General features: G+C 41.9%; 1 protein-coding gene across 2 annotated transcripts in view; it reads left to right on the top strand.

The window, feature by feature from the left end:
* PDE6A (phosphodiesterase 6A, cGMP-specific, rod, alpha) overlaps positions 1–19,071 on the top strand; it is a 92,416-nt gene that overhangs the window by 22,199 nt on the left and 51,146 nt on the right. For both annotated transcript variants that reach the window (XM_011931539.1, XM_011931538.1), the window contains 2 exons: positions 6,635–6,699; positions 18,366–18,432. In XM_011931539.1, coding sequence (XP_011786929.1) covers positions 6,635–6,699; positions 18,366–18,432 — 132 coding nt within the window. The remainder of the gene's footprint in view (positions 1–6,634; positions 6,700–18,365; positions 18,433–19,071) is intronic.

Here is a 19,071-nt window from a genome sequence, read left to right as displayed (position 1 = left end):
TCCTTCCTTCCTCTTTCCTTCCTCCTTCCTTCCTCCTTCCTTCTTCCCTCCCCCCGCTTCCTTCCTTCCTTCCTTCCTTCCTTTTTCTTTCTTTCTTTCTAAGCACTATACTAACAAGAAGCAAAGTGTTTAATATCTTATTGGAGTTTCACAGTAACCTTGTGGGGTAGACCAAGCAGGGACCAACATACTCATTCCACAGCTGTGGAAAGAAACCCATAAAGGTCAAGCAACCTACTCAAGGCTTCACCTTGCAAGAATTTAGAGTTATAGACAATATGAGCCTAGAAAACCCTCATTTCTAGTCTATAATGTACAAATTGGTAGCCAGAAAGCCAAATCCAGCTGATAGATATACTTGCTTGGCTACATAGATTTTTACTTTTTTTTTCTATTTTCTTTCTTTTTTCCTTCCTTCCTTCCTTCCTTCCTTCCTTCCTTCCTTCCTTCCTTCCTTCCTTCCTCTCTCTCTCTCTCTCTCTCTTTTTCTCTCAGATTGGGTCTTGGTATGTTGCCTAGTCTGGTCTTGACCTCCTAGTTCTCAAGTGATCCTCCTTTCTTGGCTTCCCAAAGTGCTGGGAAATTGGCGGCTAACCCTTAAAAATCAAAGTCTTTCCCATAAATATCTGAATTCTCAGTTTCTTTTGAAAAGGTGGATGATTAATCAAAACTGGACCCACAATCCAGCAGGGCAAATTTGATTGGGGCTAGTAGCAGCTATCTCCTTGGGATGTGGCCTGAGCTCTCTAGTTTGCCACAGTCCCCACCACTCTCTCTTTTTGAGACAGAGTTTTGCTCTTGTCACCCAGGCTGGAGTGCAACAGCACGATCTCGGCTCACTGCAACCTCTGCCTCCTGGTTCAAGTGATTCTCCTGCCTCAGCCTCCCGAGTAGCTGGGATTACAGGCACCTGCCACCATACCTTGCTAATTTTTGTATTTTTAGTAGAGACGGGGTTTTGCCCGTTGGCCAGGTTGGTCTCGAACTCCTGACCTCAAGTGATCACCCACCTCATCCTCCCAAAGTGCTGAGATTACAGGTGTGAGCCACCGTGCCCGGCCCCCACCACTCTCTTTTATGTACATCTGTGCCCTGATTTCATTTTTTTAAAAATCAGACCTCTCTAGGCATTTAAGATTCTGATCTCTAGTCTCATCCAATTGCAGCATTTTATTTTGTTTTTATTTTATATAGAGATGAGGTCTTGCTATATTGCCCAGGCTGGTCTTGAACTCCTGGCCTCAAGTGATGCTCCTGTCTTGGGCTCCCAAAGTGCTGGGATTACAAGCATGAGCCACCGCACCTGGCCTAAATTAGGCCCTTTAACATTCCCTCTGCCTTCTAACATCCCTCTCACACTTCATCTGCCACATTCACTTGGAAATACAGCTTTTGTCTGAATTCCAACTAATTAATGTTCCCAAATCTTAGGTCAAAAGCCTCACAATGTCAGCTTCATCTCCTTTTAAAAATAAAATAGTGTGTGTATGTTTTAAGTATTTAAAAGTTATACAGGCTAAATAGACTTCATGGAAAAAAAAAAATAGCAGTCTTTTAAAAAGTGGTATATTTCCATGGGTATTTGTGGCTCTTTCAAAGCCCCTTGTGTCAGCTGCTCAGGTAGAAGGAAACAAAGGTACTTTTGATGGCTCAGTTTTGACTTTCCAGAGGCTGGTGAATTTATACATGAATATGGCTTTAAAGACTTTGACTGAGCTACAGTGTGTGGAAAAAGCCTAGTTACCCAAAGTACACTGATCTTTCTGTTACTTTTGGGAAAGAAAATTGATTCTCCTGTGGGATTCCAAAAAAATGTCCATTTCGTTTTTTGAGATGGACTCTCACTCTGTTGCCCAGGCTGCAATGCAGTGGCATGATCTCAGCTCACTGCAACCTCCGCCTCCTGGACTCAAGCAACTCTCCTGCCTCAGATTCCCGAGTAGCTGGGATTACAGGCGCCCCACCATCGTGCCTGGCTAATTTTTGTATTTTTAGTAGAGATGAGGTTTCACCGTGTTGGCCAGGCTGGTCTCAGACTCCTGACCTCAAGTGATCTGCCCGCCTCTGCCTCCCAAAGTTCTGGGATTACTGGCATGAGCCACTGTGCCCGGCCTAAAAACGTCCATTTCTAACCTTTCTAAAGACTCTCGTGGGAAACCCTGGGTAGGACAGCAGCCAGGCCCAGGAAGCCCTGAGCCTGCCGGGAGTACAGTGGGCAGCACAGGCCCCAGGACAGGTGGCCCTAGGGCAAGACAAAGATGTCAATAAGGTCCTGGAACTCTGCCTTCTCCCCTTCCCAGGCAGAAACTTATCTCCTAGGATATAATGCAGCCACTTTTGCTTTCTAGAACTGCTTATAAGGAACAACTTGACTATTCAAATTTTTTTTTTTTTTTTAGACGGAGTCTCACTCACCCAGGCTGGAGTGCAGTGGCTGGATCTCAGATCACTGAAAGCTCTGCCTCCCGGGTTTATGCCATTCTCCTGCCTCAGCCTCGCGAGTAGCTGTGACTACAGGCGCCCGCCACCTCACCTGGCTAGTTTTTTGTATTTTTTAGTAGAGACGGGGTTTCACCGTGTTAGCCAGGATGGTCTCAATCTCCTGACCTCGTGATCCACCCGCCTCGGCCTCCCAAAGTGCTGGGATTACAGGCTTGAGCCACCGCGCCCGGTCTAAAAATATTTTTAAGAAAGTTTGTTTTGCCAGGTGCAGTGGTTCATGCCTATAATCCCAGAACTTTGGGAGGCTGAGGCAGAAGGATCACTTAAGGCCAGGAGTTCAAGACCAGCCTAGACAACAAAGTGAGACTTTGTCTTTAACTAAAAAAAAAAAAAGTAGCCGGGCATGGTGACGTGTGCCTGTATTACCAGCTACTTAGGAGGCTGAGATAGGAGGATTGCTTAAGCCTGGGAAACTGAGGCTCCAGTGAGCCAAGATTGTGCCACTGCCCTGCAGCCTGGGTGACAGAATGAGATCCTGTCTCAAAAAAAGTAATAAATAAAATAAAGCAAAGTAAAAAATATAAAAAAAGAAAATTTGTTTGTATGTTGAAAAAGTAATATATGAGCACAGTGAAAAGTTCACTCCCTAAGAAATCAAACGTCCCTTTCCTCCTGGTCAGCCTCCATGAAGCAGCTGCTGTTAGCAAACTCTCTTGGCAGGAATGTTTATGTATATCCAGATAATCACGGAGAAGTATACATATTCTACCACCACCACTCTGCACTAAAGTTATGATTCTATTTTGTGCCTTGCTCTTTTTACTTAACTGAATATTTTGTCATCTTTCCCTATCAGCACAGGCACAGCAATCTCACTCTGGAAACATGTGGTATCCACTGTACAACTACTCTCCTAATAAGAGACCGCACATCATCTCCAGACTTTTTAAAGCAGTCTAGCTAAGACCCCTGGATGGGGCAAATAATACTTTTACCCACATTTGGGAGTATATCTCTAGGATCCATTACCACATGTGGGCCAAAGAATATATCTGTTTTGATCTTTGAGAGATATTGCTAACTAATCATAACCTTAAAATCATAGCTGGGAGGGTATGGATTATCTAATACAATTTTCTTTTTCCCCCATTGTCCTTAGAACCTTAGAGTTCCATAGTAGTTGCCTTGACCAGGGGTTAATGGAAAAGGAAGAGGACAGGAAAGGGAGTAAGAGAGAACAAAGCTGCAGGGCCTCTATCTATATACCCGGCCCTGATTCCATTAAGACAGTTTTATATGATTAGTTTCCATCCTTTGCTTGGGGGAAAGAGAGCTGCTACTTAACAGCAGCAACAAACACATACCACCTATCTAATTTTACAGCCAGAGAAACTGAGGCCCAGAGAACACACATAGTAGGACCGAAACTAGAACAGGAATCCTCACTCTAGGTCTAGCCTCAGCTCCATTCTATTTATCGTGTTTCAGGGTTCATCTAGTCTCCCCTTGGATGCTTCCTATTTTAGGGAGCTCACTACCCCTGGGGGTAGCCTATGCCATTGGAGTGGTTTCAGCTTCTGTCATTTGTTTAACCAGAGCTTGCCTCCTGGAAGTATTCAGTCAGTGCAGCTGCCGCCAGTGCTAGGCTTTGAGCAGCAGAGCCTCTCCCTTATGAATTGGAAGGTGACCATTGCCGATTGCCCATCAACCAAACAGATCTTCAGACATCTTTAACTGATTCAGGAATTTCTCTTTGTGGAGGTTCTGAGTCAGAAGGCTTGGGGTGGAGCCCAGGTATCTGCATTGAAATCTCTAGGGAGTTACTTCTCAAAATACCTGTAGTAAAGTAACAGTTTGGTTTTTCTTTTTAAAAAAATTTCTAATTTTTGTGTGTGTGTGTGTGTGTGAAAAACACACTCAAGAAAGGGGAGTGCAGGCGTACTTAAGAGAGTAAGTCATGCCTCCAATATGTTTTGATTGCTACTTTTAAAAATATGACAAAATATATTCCTAGAAAAACAAAATTGTGTAAAGACAGACAAAATATAAACCTTGGATCGTGCCACTGCACTTGTGCTCCAGCCTGGGTGACAGAGCAAGACTCCATCACACACACACACACACACACAAATATATATATACACACACATATATATGCCCCTTCCCCTTTTATTCAATTAAACAGACCTCATCTAACTCAGTCAAATTGTTACAAAACTTCCTAAATGACTCTCAGTCTCTGTTTTTATCTTCTCCTGGAATAGTAAAGAGTTTGCAGACTGGCACCCGTCCACGGATTACACCCTGAGTAACCCTGTTCAAGGTGACAGTGATGCAGACAGTAAAACACAAACTGTTAACCTTAGGTGACATGGAGGAAAAGCACTGAGCTGGGAATTAAGGACCCAGGTTCTGATTTTGGTTCACTGTCTTGCTACAAGTGAGTCCTTTCCTCTGTCTGTGTCTCAGCTTTCTCATTTGTGAAATAGTTGCTCGTCACACTTGGGCATACAGAGGACCTAAGAAAAAGGTAATAGAATTTCCCCTGGAGAACTAGGGGAATGGAGCCACATGCCAACATCCAATTGTATGCTAGAGAGTAATGTAATTGAAGAGCTCTACTTTAAGAGAATAGGAATTTTAACAATGCAAGGAGGTAGGAGGGATGGAAGAGGCAGAGAGTTAGTTTGGAGGCATGAAGCATGATTGCGAAGGTAGGTCTGAAGTGACGACTCAGCAAAGAGAACAGCTGAGTGGTAGGCAGGAAGGAGAAATGGGGCCATGACCATAGAGTTGCACCCTGCAGGAAGGATGGCTGATTGGCTGTGATTTTAAATGGGATGGGAACCTCCTGACCACTTTCCCATCTCCCTAGATTCTGGCAGCCATCTTTATCTCTTTCTTCTTGCACTTATTAAAGTCAAAATTAAAATGCAGAGATGAATCTCTAAATTTAATGTTTTCAGGCAAAGGAAGACTTGCAATGTAGGGCATACACGCAGACTAAGTAGTCTTCGGTATGTCCAAAGAACAGAGAGAAAGTGAAGGTTTTATAAAAAAGAGAAATGAGGTCGGGCATGGTGGCTCATGCCTGTCATCCTAGTGCTTTGGGAAGCCAAGGCAGGAGGATCACATGAGCCCAGGAATTCACGGCTACAGTGAGCACCCCCATGACTGCGCCACTGCACTCCAACCTGGGTGACAGAGCAAGACCCTGTGTCTAAGAGAAAAAAGAGAAATATTACATGTTGCTCTCTGAGAAAGTTAATTGACACCAGTAAGGGTCTAGGGAGCTGGCAAGTTTTGACTGATGGGTAATGGCAGTGGGTAAAATTAGAGTTGCAGCAGGTTGTTTCAGCAACTATCAGATAAAACTGGTTTTCAAGTTACAGCAGGTAGTGTAAGCAACCAGGCATGCAGAGAGTTACATTCTGGGAACAATGCTATGTGTCCTGAGTACTTTTTTGCCCCCTGGCTTCTCAACTCTCTTTTATCTGGGTATGACAAAAATGTCCCAATTTGTGTGATCAACTTGCACCCACTCAACCTCCAGATCCTCTTAGAGAATTTCCTATCCCTCTTCCCAGCCTCAGATCCCAGCCCTCTGCCTGGCCACTGTGAGCTGGCTCCAAGGTGGAGCACGCTGAATCCTGAGAGTCAGCAGAGGACAGGGAGCACCAGAAGACAGCCCAGGCACATCCTTGGAGGGGGTTTATGGCCAGGCTTGGTGATTCCTGAAAACCATGGGGCAAAATATGTACAACTACTATATATCAATAAAAACATTAATTTATTAAAACAACAAAAACCACGGGGCATACGACAGTAAAAGAACAAAGTCTGTTTTAAGGACATACTCCTGTTGAACTTCTAATTGACTCTTAAAGGTATGATTTTTTGGCCGGGCGCAGTGGCTCACACCCATAATCCCAGCACTTTGGGAGGCTGAGGTGGGCAGATCATGCGGTCAGGAATTCGAACCCTGTCTCTGCTAAAAATACAAAAATTATCCAGGCATTGTGGTGCATGCCTGTAGTCCCATTTACTCGGGAGGCTGAGGCAGAAGAATCACCTGAACCCAGGAGGCGGAGGTTGCAGTGAGCTGAGATCATGCCATTGCACTCCAGCCTGGGCGACAAGAGCAAAACTCCGTCTAAAAAAAAAAAACTATAATTTTTCTCTCTTTTGCCAGGAAATTAACTTTTACAAGGTCATTGACTACATCCTGCATGGCAAAGAAGACATCAAAGTAATCCCGTAAGTTTCACCTGTCAAAAGACAAAATGACAATAAATTAGCTTAAAGATCTCAATTGGCTTTATCGGTGATTCTAGAATTGGGCAACACTTCATTCCATAAAATATGGAAGTGTTCCGATAAGATTGACTTTATAGACAGAGAAGGGCTGAAGAAAGCCAAGCAAACATCAAAGAACATGTTAGTTATTTTTAAGATACTTTTCTTATAAGGTGGGAGAGGGAGATAGAACAACAGAAAAATAACTGATTAATATCAGGTTACTGCTGCCTTTTTGTGTGTGTGTAAGGATTAAAGCAGAGAAACTTCATTATCACGCCTGTTAAAGATTGGAACAGGTCTTTTTGGGAAATTGGTTTTTACCTCTCTCCTAATCTCTAAGAGGCTCAGAAAACAACTTAGTTTAGGTTTGATGAGGTGAAACATTATCATGGGTGACTCCACGCTGGTTTTTAGTTTGGTTTGTTGGAGCTTAGTTCAGAGCTTCGTTCAAAACAACGGCCTCCTATAGTTTTTATTTTAACACATCACAAAACATGGAAAACTGCAGGTACATTATCAACTTCCAAAAGACACTCATTCCAAGATCAACAATGACCAAATCCAATGAGACCCCACAGTTGATTAGAGGCAGGGAGAGTGGGAAGGAGGCAGTGTAAGATGGTAGAGAGGCTCAGAGGGTGAGCAGTGAGGCCCAAGAAAGAGGAAGACTTGACCAGAGCCGTGATGAGGGCTACGGTGGACCAGATTGTGAGTCAGGTGCTCTGAGTCCCAGTCTCCCAACCAGTGCCAGTTAGTGGTTTGTCTGGACCTTAGAGTCCAATGTATAGAATAAGACTGGGGTGAAATCAGGGATTTTCAATGGTGCTACTCTTCTGGTACGTGAAGGAGGCAAAGCAAAAGCAGGAAGCTGCAAAGGAACTGACTCAGCCCTCATGGAAAGCCTATTCTCAATGTCCCCTCATGTGTGACCGAGGAGGACAATGAAAAGAAAAGGAAAGAATGCTGTCAGTCCTGCGTCTAGTTAGCTGGGACTCTATGACCATTAGAAGATTTGAACAGTTGCAAACTTTTTAAATATAGGCTTATACTTTTTTGGTTAGTAGACCTTTCTTAAAAACCTGGTTACCTTCTTCTCTGTTTGAATCCTCTCCATGTGCTAAAAGCCACATCCATGGTTCTGTCTTGAGACATAGCCCACTTTCTCAACTTAATTGCAGAGGCCTTGAGGCTGTAATTCGGTTGGTGGGAGAGCCACACCTTTAGTCTTATCCCCTACAACAATTTTGTCCCACTAAAGGGCTTTACTGCATGCCAACTTAATCCTCAAAGAGTGGATGTGATACGACATGCTGATTCAGTTTGGTCACGAGACCAAACCGTAATAATCCCATCACCCAGATAAACAAGTTCTCAGGGTTATTTGTTACTGGTGAGGATGAGAAGTTGCCTCAAGTTCCTCAATTTCTAGATTATCTGTATTCTTTCATTCCTGCCTGCATAAGGACTGATTACCTTATTCTATTCATTCTATTCCCTTCTTTTTTTTTTTTTTTGTTAAGATGGAGTCTCACTCTATCTTCCAGGCTGGAGTGCAGCAGCCCAATCTCGGCTCACTACAACTTCCTCCTCCTGGGTTCAAGCAATTCTCCTGCCTCAGCCTCCTAAGTAGCTGGGATTACAGGCGTGCGCCACCATGCTCAGCTAATTTGTGTATTTTTAGTTGAGATGGGGGTTTTGCCATGCTGGTCAGGCTGGTCTCAAACTCCTGACCTCAAGTAATTCACCCACCTTGGCCTCCCAAAGTGCTGGAATTACTGGTGTGAGCCCCAGCACCCAGCCTGACACCCTTATTCTCTGCTAAAGCTCATCTCTCTTTTTTTTTTCTACCTTATCAAAAACATACTCTTCAACAATTCTGTTTCCTAGTCCCTTTTCTAGCTTCTAGAGCCGCAATCTTATTAACTCATTATCTGTCTCTTAAATGGTCACAGGTCGCAATTCTCTGTTTGTCTCTGCTTGACCAGCATCACATCCTACTAGCCTCTGATAACACTCATCTTGCTGCCTACCACCCAGTCCCTAACCTATGTCTCTCATTTTAGGGTTTTTATTATGGCAGCACCCTGTTTCTAACACAAATCTTTGTTTCAGCCAAGATAGGCCAGGCTCTGCTTTCGTAACAAGACCTTGAGACCTGAGTGTTATAAACAACTAAAATTTATTTCACCATCCCACTATGTGTGCATTGCCAGCTAGCGAGTGTGGTTGGAGGTATGGTGTGTGGATTGTAGTCAGGTAGGAGCTGAGGCTAATAAAGCAGCCGCCATTTTGAACTTTGCAAGATAGAATAACCTTGCCACGGGGAAGAGAGGAAAAATACACACTGGCTCTTAAAATCTCCATCTGGAGGTGACACATAGCACTTATACTCACATTTTATGGGCACAGCTAGTTACATGGCCACACATTACTTGAGTGGTTAGGAAACGCAGTCTGACCTTGTGCCCAGGATAGACAGCCAGAGTGTCTATAAACATCCAGAATGGCTGTCACAGTATATGCCATCCACACTAACAGAGGGGAAAATCGAATAGTAAGTAGATGACTAATCAAACCAAAGGAAGGCAAAATAAAAGTTCAGAAAGAACATAGATGCTGGATGTGAATGCACTGTCTGTAGCCCCAGCTAATCAGGAGGCTGAGGCAGGAGGATTATTTGAGCCTAGGAGTTTGAGGCTGCGGTGAGCTATGATTGCACCTGTGAATAGCCACTGTACTCCAGCCTGGGCAACATAGTGAGACCCTTTCACTAAAAAAGAGAGAGAGAAAGAAGGAGAGAAGAGCATAGAGCAGGTAGGAAAATAAAATGTACATATCAAGGTGAAATTCAAATTCAAATATATCAGTTATTTGAATTAATTAAGTAATTAATTAATTAATTTAGTGTGTTAGTGTTTTATAGAGACAGGGTCTCACTATGTTGCCAGGTTGGTCTCAAACTTCTGGGTTCAAGCGATCCTCTCACCTCTACCTCCCAAAGTGCTGGGCTTACAGGCATTAGCCACCATGCCTAGCCAATAAGTTTTTTTTTTTTTTAATAGAGATGGGGTCTCACCATGTTGCCCAGGCTGTCCTCTTCGAACTCCTGAGCTCGAGCGGTCCTTCTACCTTAGCCTCCCAAAGTGCTGGGATTATAGGCATGAGCTAATGCACTGGCCAATAATTTTTTTTTTTTTTTTTGAGATGGAGTCTCACTCTGCTGCCCAGGCTGGAGTGCTGTGGCCGGATCTCAGCTCACTGCAAGCTCCGCCTCCCAAATTTACGCCATTCTCCTGCCTCAGCCTCCCTAGTTGGGACTACAGGCGCCCACCACCTCGCCCGGCTAGTTTTTTGTATTTTTTAGTAGAGACGGGGTTTCACCGGGTTAGCCAGGATGGTCTCGATCTCCTGACCTCGTGATCCGCCCGTCTCGGCCTCCCAAAGTGCTGGGATTACAAGCTTGAGCCACCGCGCCCGGCCAATAATTTTTAAAAATATAAATCAACTAGATGTTCCAGTTAAATGACAAAGATTGCCAGCCTGGATAAGAAAGAAATACATTACCTTTCATTGATTCTAAGATGCAGTTTTTTACTTTTTGACATTTCTGAAATAGAATTGTGCGATTGTTGTTAGCCATGGCAGACATGATGTAGTTGTTATTGCCTAGGTGTGAACTTGGTCATAACCATAGTCAAAAGACAAAGTTACAATAAATTTTGTCTAAAAATCTCAAGTGGTTTTATTTGAGATTCTAGAATTGGGCAATGATTTGTTGTGTAAAATAGAGTAAATGTTCCAGTGAGTTGAGCAGAAGGGGTTGGTTTTATAGGAACAAAGAACAAAAAACAGATTGGTCATTTTAAAGCTAGTTTTCTTATAAGGCAGGACAGGGAAACAGGACCATAGAAAAATAACTGAGAAGTAGAAATCAAGCGATTTCAGCTACCTTTGTGTGTGTGTAAGGACTAAAGCAGAGGAAACTTCATTATCATGCCAATTGAAACTGGCTTGTTGCTGGGCGCAGTGGCTCACACCTATAATCCCAGCAATTTGGGAGGTTGAGGTAGGCAGATCCCTTGAGCTCAGCACTTTGAGACCAGCCTGGGCAATTGGCAAGACCCCATCTCCACAAAAAAGTACAAAAATTAGTCAGGCTTGGTGGTGCACACCTGTGGTCCCAACTGCTCAGGAGGCTGAGGCAGGAGGATCACTTGAGCAGGGAAGGTGGAGGCTACAGTGAGCCATGATCGCATCACTTCACACAGGGGACAGAGTGAGACCCTGTCTCAAAAAGAAAAAAGAAAGAAAGAAACTGGCTTAACTGGCTTGTTTGGAAAACTGGCTTTTGTTTCTCCTGATTTCTCAGAAGGTCAGATAACAATTTAGTGTGTTTAGTGACTTGGAACTTTGATGTAGGTGACTTCATTTTAATTTTTAGTTTGATCTGTTAGGGCCCCTATTACAGGAGTTTAGTCAAAAACAATGGTGTCCTGTAATTTTCATTTCACACCATTCATATTGTTGTAAGTATAGTTAATGCTGAGCAACCATTGCTGGTTGCTATTCACATTGAATTCAATTGGCATGCAAAATAATTTTAAAGAGAGATTATGCTATGATTCAGCATTGAAATGAAAAATTGTCTTAACCGGCACAAAATGACAGAAAAAAATGTGAGATATGATAAAAAAAATCTGTATCTAAAAAAACAATGTTGATCTGAATAAAGTAAAAATTACAAGTGATAAGCATTATAGACTACATTATAGATAAATTGGCGGCATTTAATCTTTCTCTGCACATACAAAAGTTAGTCGACAATGATTACTTCCAAGATATGATGAAAAATCCTATATTCTGTTTACAGGGGACTAATCTGAAAGAGAATACAGAGAGGTTGAACATTAAAGATTGAAAAAAGATACACCATGCAAATGCTAATCAAAAGAAAACTTGTATAACCGTGTTAACATCATATAGAAATAGACATATCAAAGAACATTAGTAGAGATAAAGAGTCACTTAATGATAAAGGGTTCGATCTACCTCAGTATTACAGGAAGATATTACTATTCTAAATTTGCAAGCACATCATAACATGACCTCAAAAAATATAAAGCAAAAACTAACAGAAATACAAGGAGATATAGATGAATCTATGTTTACTAATTGACTTAAGGAGCAAACTAAAATCAACAAACAGAATATAGAATATTTGAATAATCCAATTAATAAATTTAACCTAATAAATAGAAAGAGAACACTGCTCTAAGCCAGTAACAATAAGCTAATTAGGAAATTCTCATATGCTTGGGAACTAAGAAATATCCTTCTGAAAAAATAAAAGGAATATACTTCCAAACAACCTATGGATAAAAGAATCAATTAATGGAAATTAGAAAATATTCTGAGCTGAAAGATAATGAAAATATAACATATTAAAGCCTCTATAAAATATTAAAAACCTGTGTGATGCAGTGAAATTGTGCTTAATGTAAAAATTTACAGCCTTAAATGCACATATTTAAATTTTAAAAGGCTGAAAAAGTAATGAGCTATGTATCCATCCGTATCAGTCAGGGTCTCAACTGAAAATAGGTGTCACATTCAAATCAGGATAATTCATTGAGGGTTTATTTACAGAGGGACAAATTGCAAAGGTGGGGGTGGAATGAAGGGAACCATAAGAGAATGTGCTGTTAGCGGGGGAGCTACTACCACTTCTGGCCCCAAAAGGAAATTTCCATAATCTGGAATGAAAAAGAGTCTTGTAGAGCAAACCACCTTGACAGAAGCATTGACCTTCAGTCAAGAAACATAGCCAGCTCAAAGCAACCTTGCCAGTGGTTGCCCTGTCTCTACAAAAATATTTTTAAAATTAGCTGGGTGTGATGGCACATGCCCGCAGTCCTACATGTGAGGCTGAGGTGGGAGAATTGCTTGAGCCCAGGAGGTTGAGGCTGCAGTGAGCCAGGTTTGCCCCCCTGCACTCCAGCCCGGGTGACAGAGTGAGACCCTGTCTCAAACAAAACAAAAAACCTAGCCAGGTGGTGGCACATGCCTGTAATCCCAGCTACTTGGGAGACTGAAGTGGGAGGATTGCTTAAGACCAGGAATTCAAGAACAGCCTGGACAACATAGTAAGACCCTGTCTTGAAGAAAAGAATAAGAGGAAAAAAATTAAATGTAAAACTTACAAAATCAAGAAGAAATATAACACCAAAACAGTTTTATTACAATACAATATTTATTACAATAAAATAAGTAAAAACCTTCTCACAAAGATACCCCAGGCCCAGATTTTTTTCACAGGTGAATTCTACTTAGTGGTTTTTATTCATTTATTTATATTTTTTAGAGATGGAGTCTCCCTATGTTGCCCAGGCTGGCTTTGGACTCCTGGTTTCCAGTGATCCTCCCACTTCAGCCTCCTCACTAGCTGGGGCTGCAGGCACACACCACTGCCTGAGTTCTAATTAATATTTAAGGAAGAAATTAAAATCTCATACAATTATTGTATGATAACAGGCAAAGAAGTGGCTAGTATAAGCTATATGCCAAAACCCAACAGAAAGGAAAGTTCTGAGTATGCTCCCTTATGGACACAGATGTAAATATCCTAAATATAATTCTAGCAAATAATGGACATAGATGTAAATACTCTAAATAAAATTCTAGCAAATAATGAGTAACAATATAGAAAAGATTGCACATCATTACCCAGATGGATTTATTCCAGGAATGCAGATTTGGTTTAATGTTAGAAAAATCAACCTATATAATTTGCCATTAAGAGAACAATGACATAATCATCATTATAGAGGAAAGTTTTCTTAATCTTCTAAAGAGAATTTTAGGCCAGGTGCGATAGCTTACACCAGCCTCACACTTTGGAAGGCTGAGGCAGGTGGATCACCTGAGCTCAGGAGTTTGAGACCAGCCTGGGAATATATCCATGGAACAGAACAAAGAGCCAGAAACAGACTTACACATATACAGCCACTTCATTTATGACAAAGGTGCCATTTTAAAGCAATGGAAGAACGAATGATCTTTCAAATAAATTATGCTTGTATAAATGGGTACCAACATGGAAAAAAAAGAAACGTGATTTCTCCCTCAAAAGTAAATTACACAGCCGGGCATGGTGGCTCATGCCTGCAATCCCAACACTAGACTGAGGCTGGTGGTTCACCTGAGATCAGGAGTTCGAGGCCAGCCTGGCCAACATGGTGAAACTTCATCTCTACTGAAAATACAAAAATTAGCCAGGCATTGTGGCAGGCACCTGTAATGCCAGCTACTCGGGAGGCTGAGGCAGGAGAATCGCTTAAACCCAGGAGGCAGAGGTTGCATGCAGTGAGCTGAGATCGCGCCATTACACTCCAGCCTGGGTAACAGAGCAAGACTCTGTCTCAAAAACAAAACAACAAAGAAGTAAATTACACAAATATAAATTCTAGGTGAATTAGGGGTCCAAATATAAAAGATCAAACTGTAACACTTTTAGAAGATAATATAAAATAGCTTTATGATCTTTGAGTAAAAAATTTATAAATAAGACTTCAGAAACAAATAAAAATATTGATATATTTGACCACATTAAGAACAAAAACTTCTATTTATATCAAAATATACCATTTGGGAGTGTATTAGTTTATCTATTTCTACATAACACATTGTCCCAAAAGTTAGTGACTTAAAACATCAATAATAATTTATTATCTCTCTTTATTGTTATTATTATTTTGAGATGGAGTTTTGCTCTTGTCATCCAGGCTGGAGTGCAATGGCATGATCTTGGCTCACTGCAACCTCTGCCTCCTGGTTTCAGGTGATTCTCCTGCCTCAGCCTCCCCAGTAGCTGGGAATATAGAAACCCACCATCATGCCTGGTTAATTTTTGTAATTTTTTTTAGCAGAGGTGGAGTTTCACCATGTTGGCCAAGCTGGCCTCAAACTCCCAACCTTAGGTTATCTGCCTTTCTCGGCCTCCCAAAGTGCTGGGATTACAGGTGTGAGCCACTGTACCTGGCTTCTCTTTATTATTTATTATTCTGTGGGTCAGGAATTCAAGGGTGGCTTGACTGGGTAGTTTTTTGTTTTTTGTGTTTTTTTTTTAGATGGAGTTTCACTCTAGTTGCCCAGCTGGAGTGCAATGGCACGATCTTGGCTCACTGCAACCTCTGCCACCTTGGTTCAAGAGATTCTCCTGACTCAGCCTCCCAAGTAACTGGGATTACAGGCATGCACCACCATGCCCAGCTAATTTTGTATTTTTAGTAGAGACGGGATTTCTCCATGTTGGTCAGGCTAGTCTCGAACTCCTGACCTCAGGTGATCTGCCTGCCTCGGCCTCCCACAGTGCTGGGATTCCAGCGGGAGCCACTGCACCGGCTGACTGGGCATTTTTAGCTTGGGGTAGCTCATGAGGTAGAAGTCAAATATGAGTGTGGGCTGCAGTCATCTGAAGGCTTTCCTGGAATCGGAGGATCTGCTTACTAAATAACTTACTCAGATGGCTGGCAAGTTGATGCTGGCTGTTGGCAGGAGGCCTCAGTTCCTTTTCACATAGGCCTCTACAACGGGCTGCTTGAGTCACTTCATGGCATGGTGGCTGACTTCCCCAGAGCAAGCAGGTGAAAGCTACAATGCCTTTCATAATCTAGTTTCAAAATAACACATTCATCTCCACCATATTCTTTTGGTCACTGAGACCAGCTTTGATTCATCGTTGGAGGGGACTATACAAGGAAGTGAGAATCACTGAGGGTCATCTAGGAGGTTGGTTACTATGAAGAGTAAAAAGGCAAGTCATGATACAAGAAAATGTATTTATAGCACAAATAACTGACAAAGGCTCGTATCAAAAATACACATAGGGCCAGGCACAGTGGCTCATGCCTGTAATTCCAGTGCTTTGGGAGACCTAGGTAAGAGGATCACTTTAGGCCAGGAGTTTGAGACCAGCCTGGGCAACATAGGAAGTCTCCCCATCTCTATGGTACAGCCTGACAGGTTCTTCTTGCCCGCTGCCCAGAAAAGACAATACACTGAGAACAGCAAGAGTTGCAGCGGAGAAAGAGTTTAATTATTTTAAGGCAGTTGAGCAAAAGAACCAGAGATATTTCTCAAATCTACCTCCCTGAGAATTTGGAGGCCAGGGTTTTTCAAGGATAGTTTGGTGGGCAGGGGGCTAGGGAATGGGAAATACTGGTTGGTTGGGCTGAGGATAAAATCACAGGAGATTGAAACTGTCTTCTTGCAGTGAGTCAGTTCCTAGGTGAGGTCACAAGACCAGTTGAATCTGCCTACTGCATTCCAGCCTGAGTGACAGAGTGAGCCCTGTCTCTTTAAAAAAAAAAAAAAAAAAGAACATATAAAGAACTCCCACAAATCAATAAAAAGGAAACACTATTGAAAAATGAGTAAAAGCAAATTTAAAAGTAACTTTAAAAAATGAGTAAAAGACATGAACAGAGGAACTTTACAAAAAATGCAAATGACAAATACATTTATGGAAGGTACTCCATTTTATTAATTTTGTAGAGAAATATGAAAGAAAAGTACGATGAGATACCATTAGACCTCACCACAAGGACTATCATGTAAAAGTCTGAAAATACTAAGTACTGACAGAGATGGAGAACAAAGGAAACTTTGTACCACTGAGTTATGGGTCCAGGTAAAGTCAGTCAGTAGCCAGAATGTGAAAGTCTAAAAAATATCTCAAAGACCAATCTTAGGTTGTACAATAGTGATGTTATCTGTAGGAGGGGACGTTATAAATCATGTGATCCCCAGCTACATAACTCCTGAGCAGTAAAAAAATTATAGAAAACCAACAATGGCTGGTTATTGTTTAACTACACTTACATCTTAGCAGAATTCAGGCCCCTCCCATAACCCTAAACTTGTGGCCTTTCATTAGCCTTACAAAGGCAGTTTTAGTCCCCAGAGGGGGTCAATTTTGGGAAGGGATTATTATCATCCTTGCTTCAATGTTAAATTATAAACTAAATTCTCCTCATAATTGGCTTGGTCTATGCCCAGGAATAAGTAAGGGCAGTTAGCTTGTAAAGTTAGAAGCAAGATGGAATCTTGTGACATTAGATTTCTCTGTTATAATTTGCAGACAGTTCCATCTGTGAAAAAATTTTTAATCAGCTGAGCATGGTGGTACGTGCCTGAAGTCCCAGCTAGGTGAGCAGCTGAGGTGGAAGGATTACTTGAGCTCAGGAGTTCAAGTTTATAGTGAGCTAGGATCATACTCCTGCATTCCAGCCTGAGTGACAGAGCGAGGCCCTGACTCAAAAAAAAAAAAAAAAAGAGAGAGAGAGAGAACACATAAAGGATATCTATGAATCATTAAGAAGGAAACACTATAGAAAAATGGGTAAAAGTAATTTTTTAAAATGAGTAAAAGACATGAACATTGATTTTGTAGAGAAATATGAAAGAAAACTATGATGAGATACCATTAGACCTCACCAGGACTATCATTTAAAAGTCTGAAAATACTAAGTATTGACAGAGATGGAGAACAAAGGAAACTCTAATGGACCACTGATGGGAGTGTAAATTGGTACAATCGTTTTAGAAAACAGTTTGGCCTCTAGTAAAGTTGAAGATACAAACATCTTATGACCCAGAACTTCTACTCCTAGGAATATACCATGTAGAACTGAGAGCACATATGCACCAATGTTGACAGCAGCACTGTTTATATTATCCCCTAACTGGAAAGATGGGGGATGTCCACTAACAGTTGAATGGATAACTTGTGCTACAGTAGTATAGGGAACACTGTAAGTCAATAAAATGAGTGAATTACAGCAATGTGACAAAGAAGCCAGACAAAATAATATACATTGTATGGTTCCATCTAAATGAAGTTGAAAAACAGGCAAAATTAAACTAACAAGTACAGAAAACATGCTTAGGAGGTAAAACTCTACAAAAAAACAATAATGCAATTTAGCATAATTTCAGAATAATGGTTACCTCTGGGATTAGGGAGAAGGTTATGATTGCGGGGGAAAGTCAAGGGCTTCCAAGGAGCTGACAATGCTGTTCTTGATGTCCATGTGGTTTTATAAATGTTCATTTTCTAATGATTGGTGAGGTTTTTAATGCATGTTTATGTGTGTGTTTTTTTTCTCACAACAAACAAGCAAAAATAATAATACAAAATTTATAGTATTGTGAGGGGTAAGTATATAAAGCACTTAGCTTCGTGCTTAGCACATGGTAGGAATTCTCCATAGATGAATTTTTTCATTGCCTACATAGTATTAGTAGCTTCTAACTTTATGAGGGAAGTGATGGTATTTGTTTCTGCTCAGCAGCAAATAACAATCTGTAGAATGAATGCTGTCTCTTTTCTCGGATAGTGAAACTTGGTGGGCAGTCAGTAAAATGTTATATTCGCCACCCTTTTCTCCATGTCTAGATTTGGACATTAAGATGGTTGGCCAACATTTTGGGTTTGGTCAGGTGTAGTGAATGTAAGCAGTTGCTGAGAGCCACCTGAGAGCAGGGGGAGGGCAAAGGCCCAGATTTTAGTCTTCAGTCCAGCAATCCCTGCCCTGAGAGTCACCATTTGTCTTTGGCCTTCACAGGAATCCACCTCCTGACCACTGGGCTTTAGTAAGCGGTCTTCCCACTTATGTTGCCCAGAATGGCCTGGTAAGTAATATAACTTTGAAGGCGGAGAGTTTTGGATCAGGTGGAAGAAAGAGTGGAAGGATTTTAGATCAAGAAGAGAGTGGAAAAGATGATGTTAAGTGTGGATCTCTAAAAGCCTGATTCTCTTGTTTCTCTCAATTCAGTTGGCAATTGGTCTAAATGAATGAACAGATAATTGACATTTGAGGAAATATCAAATACATAGATAAATAATCCTTAGGTAGAAAGGTGCATAGTCTTGGCCAGGCACAGTGGCTCAGGCCTATAATCCCAGAACTTTGGGGGGCCAAGGCGGGTGGATCACCTGAGGTCAGGAGCTCGAGACCAGCCTGGCCAACATGGCAAAACTCCATCTCTACTAAAAATATAAAAATGTGGCTAGGCGTGGTGGCTCACGCCTGTAAACTCAGCACTTTGAGAGGCTGAGGCGGGCAGATCACGAGGTCAGGAGATCGAGACCATCCCGGCTAACATGGTGAAACCCCGTCTCTACTAAAAATGCAAAAAATTAGCCTGGTGTGGCGGCGGATGCCTGTAGTCCCAGCTACTTGGGAGGCTGAGGCAGGAGAATGGCATGAACCTGGGAAGCAGAACTTGCAGTGAGCCGAGATCTTGCCACTGCACTCCAGCCTGGGCGAC

The sequence above is a fragment of the Colobus angolensis genome, unplaced genomic scaffold (genome assembly GCF_000951035.1).
Source record: "Colobus angolensis palliatus isolate OR3802 unplaced genomic scaffold, Cang.pa_1.0 Scaffold90, whole genome shotgun sequence".
Taxonomy (NCBI): domain Eukaryota; kingdom Metazoa; phylum Chordata; class Mammalia; order Primates; family Cercopithecidae; genus Colobus; species Colobus angolensis.
Note: the sequence above shows the minus strand (reverse complement) of the source record. Positions and strands in the feature narration are given on the sequence as shown.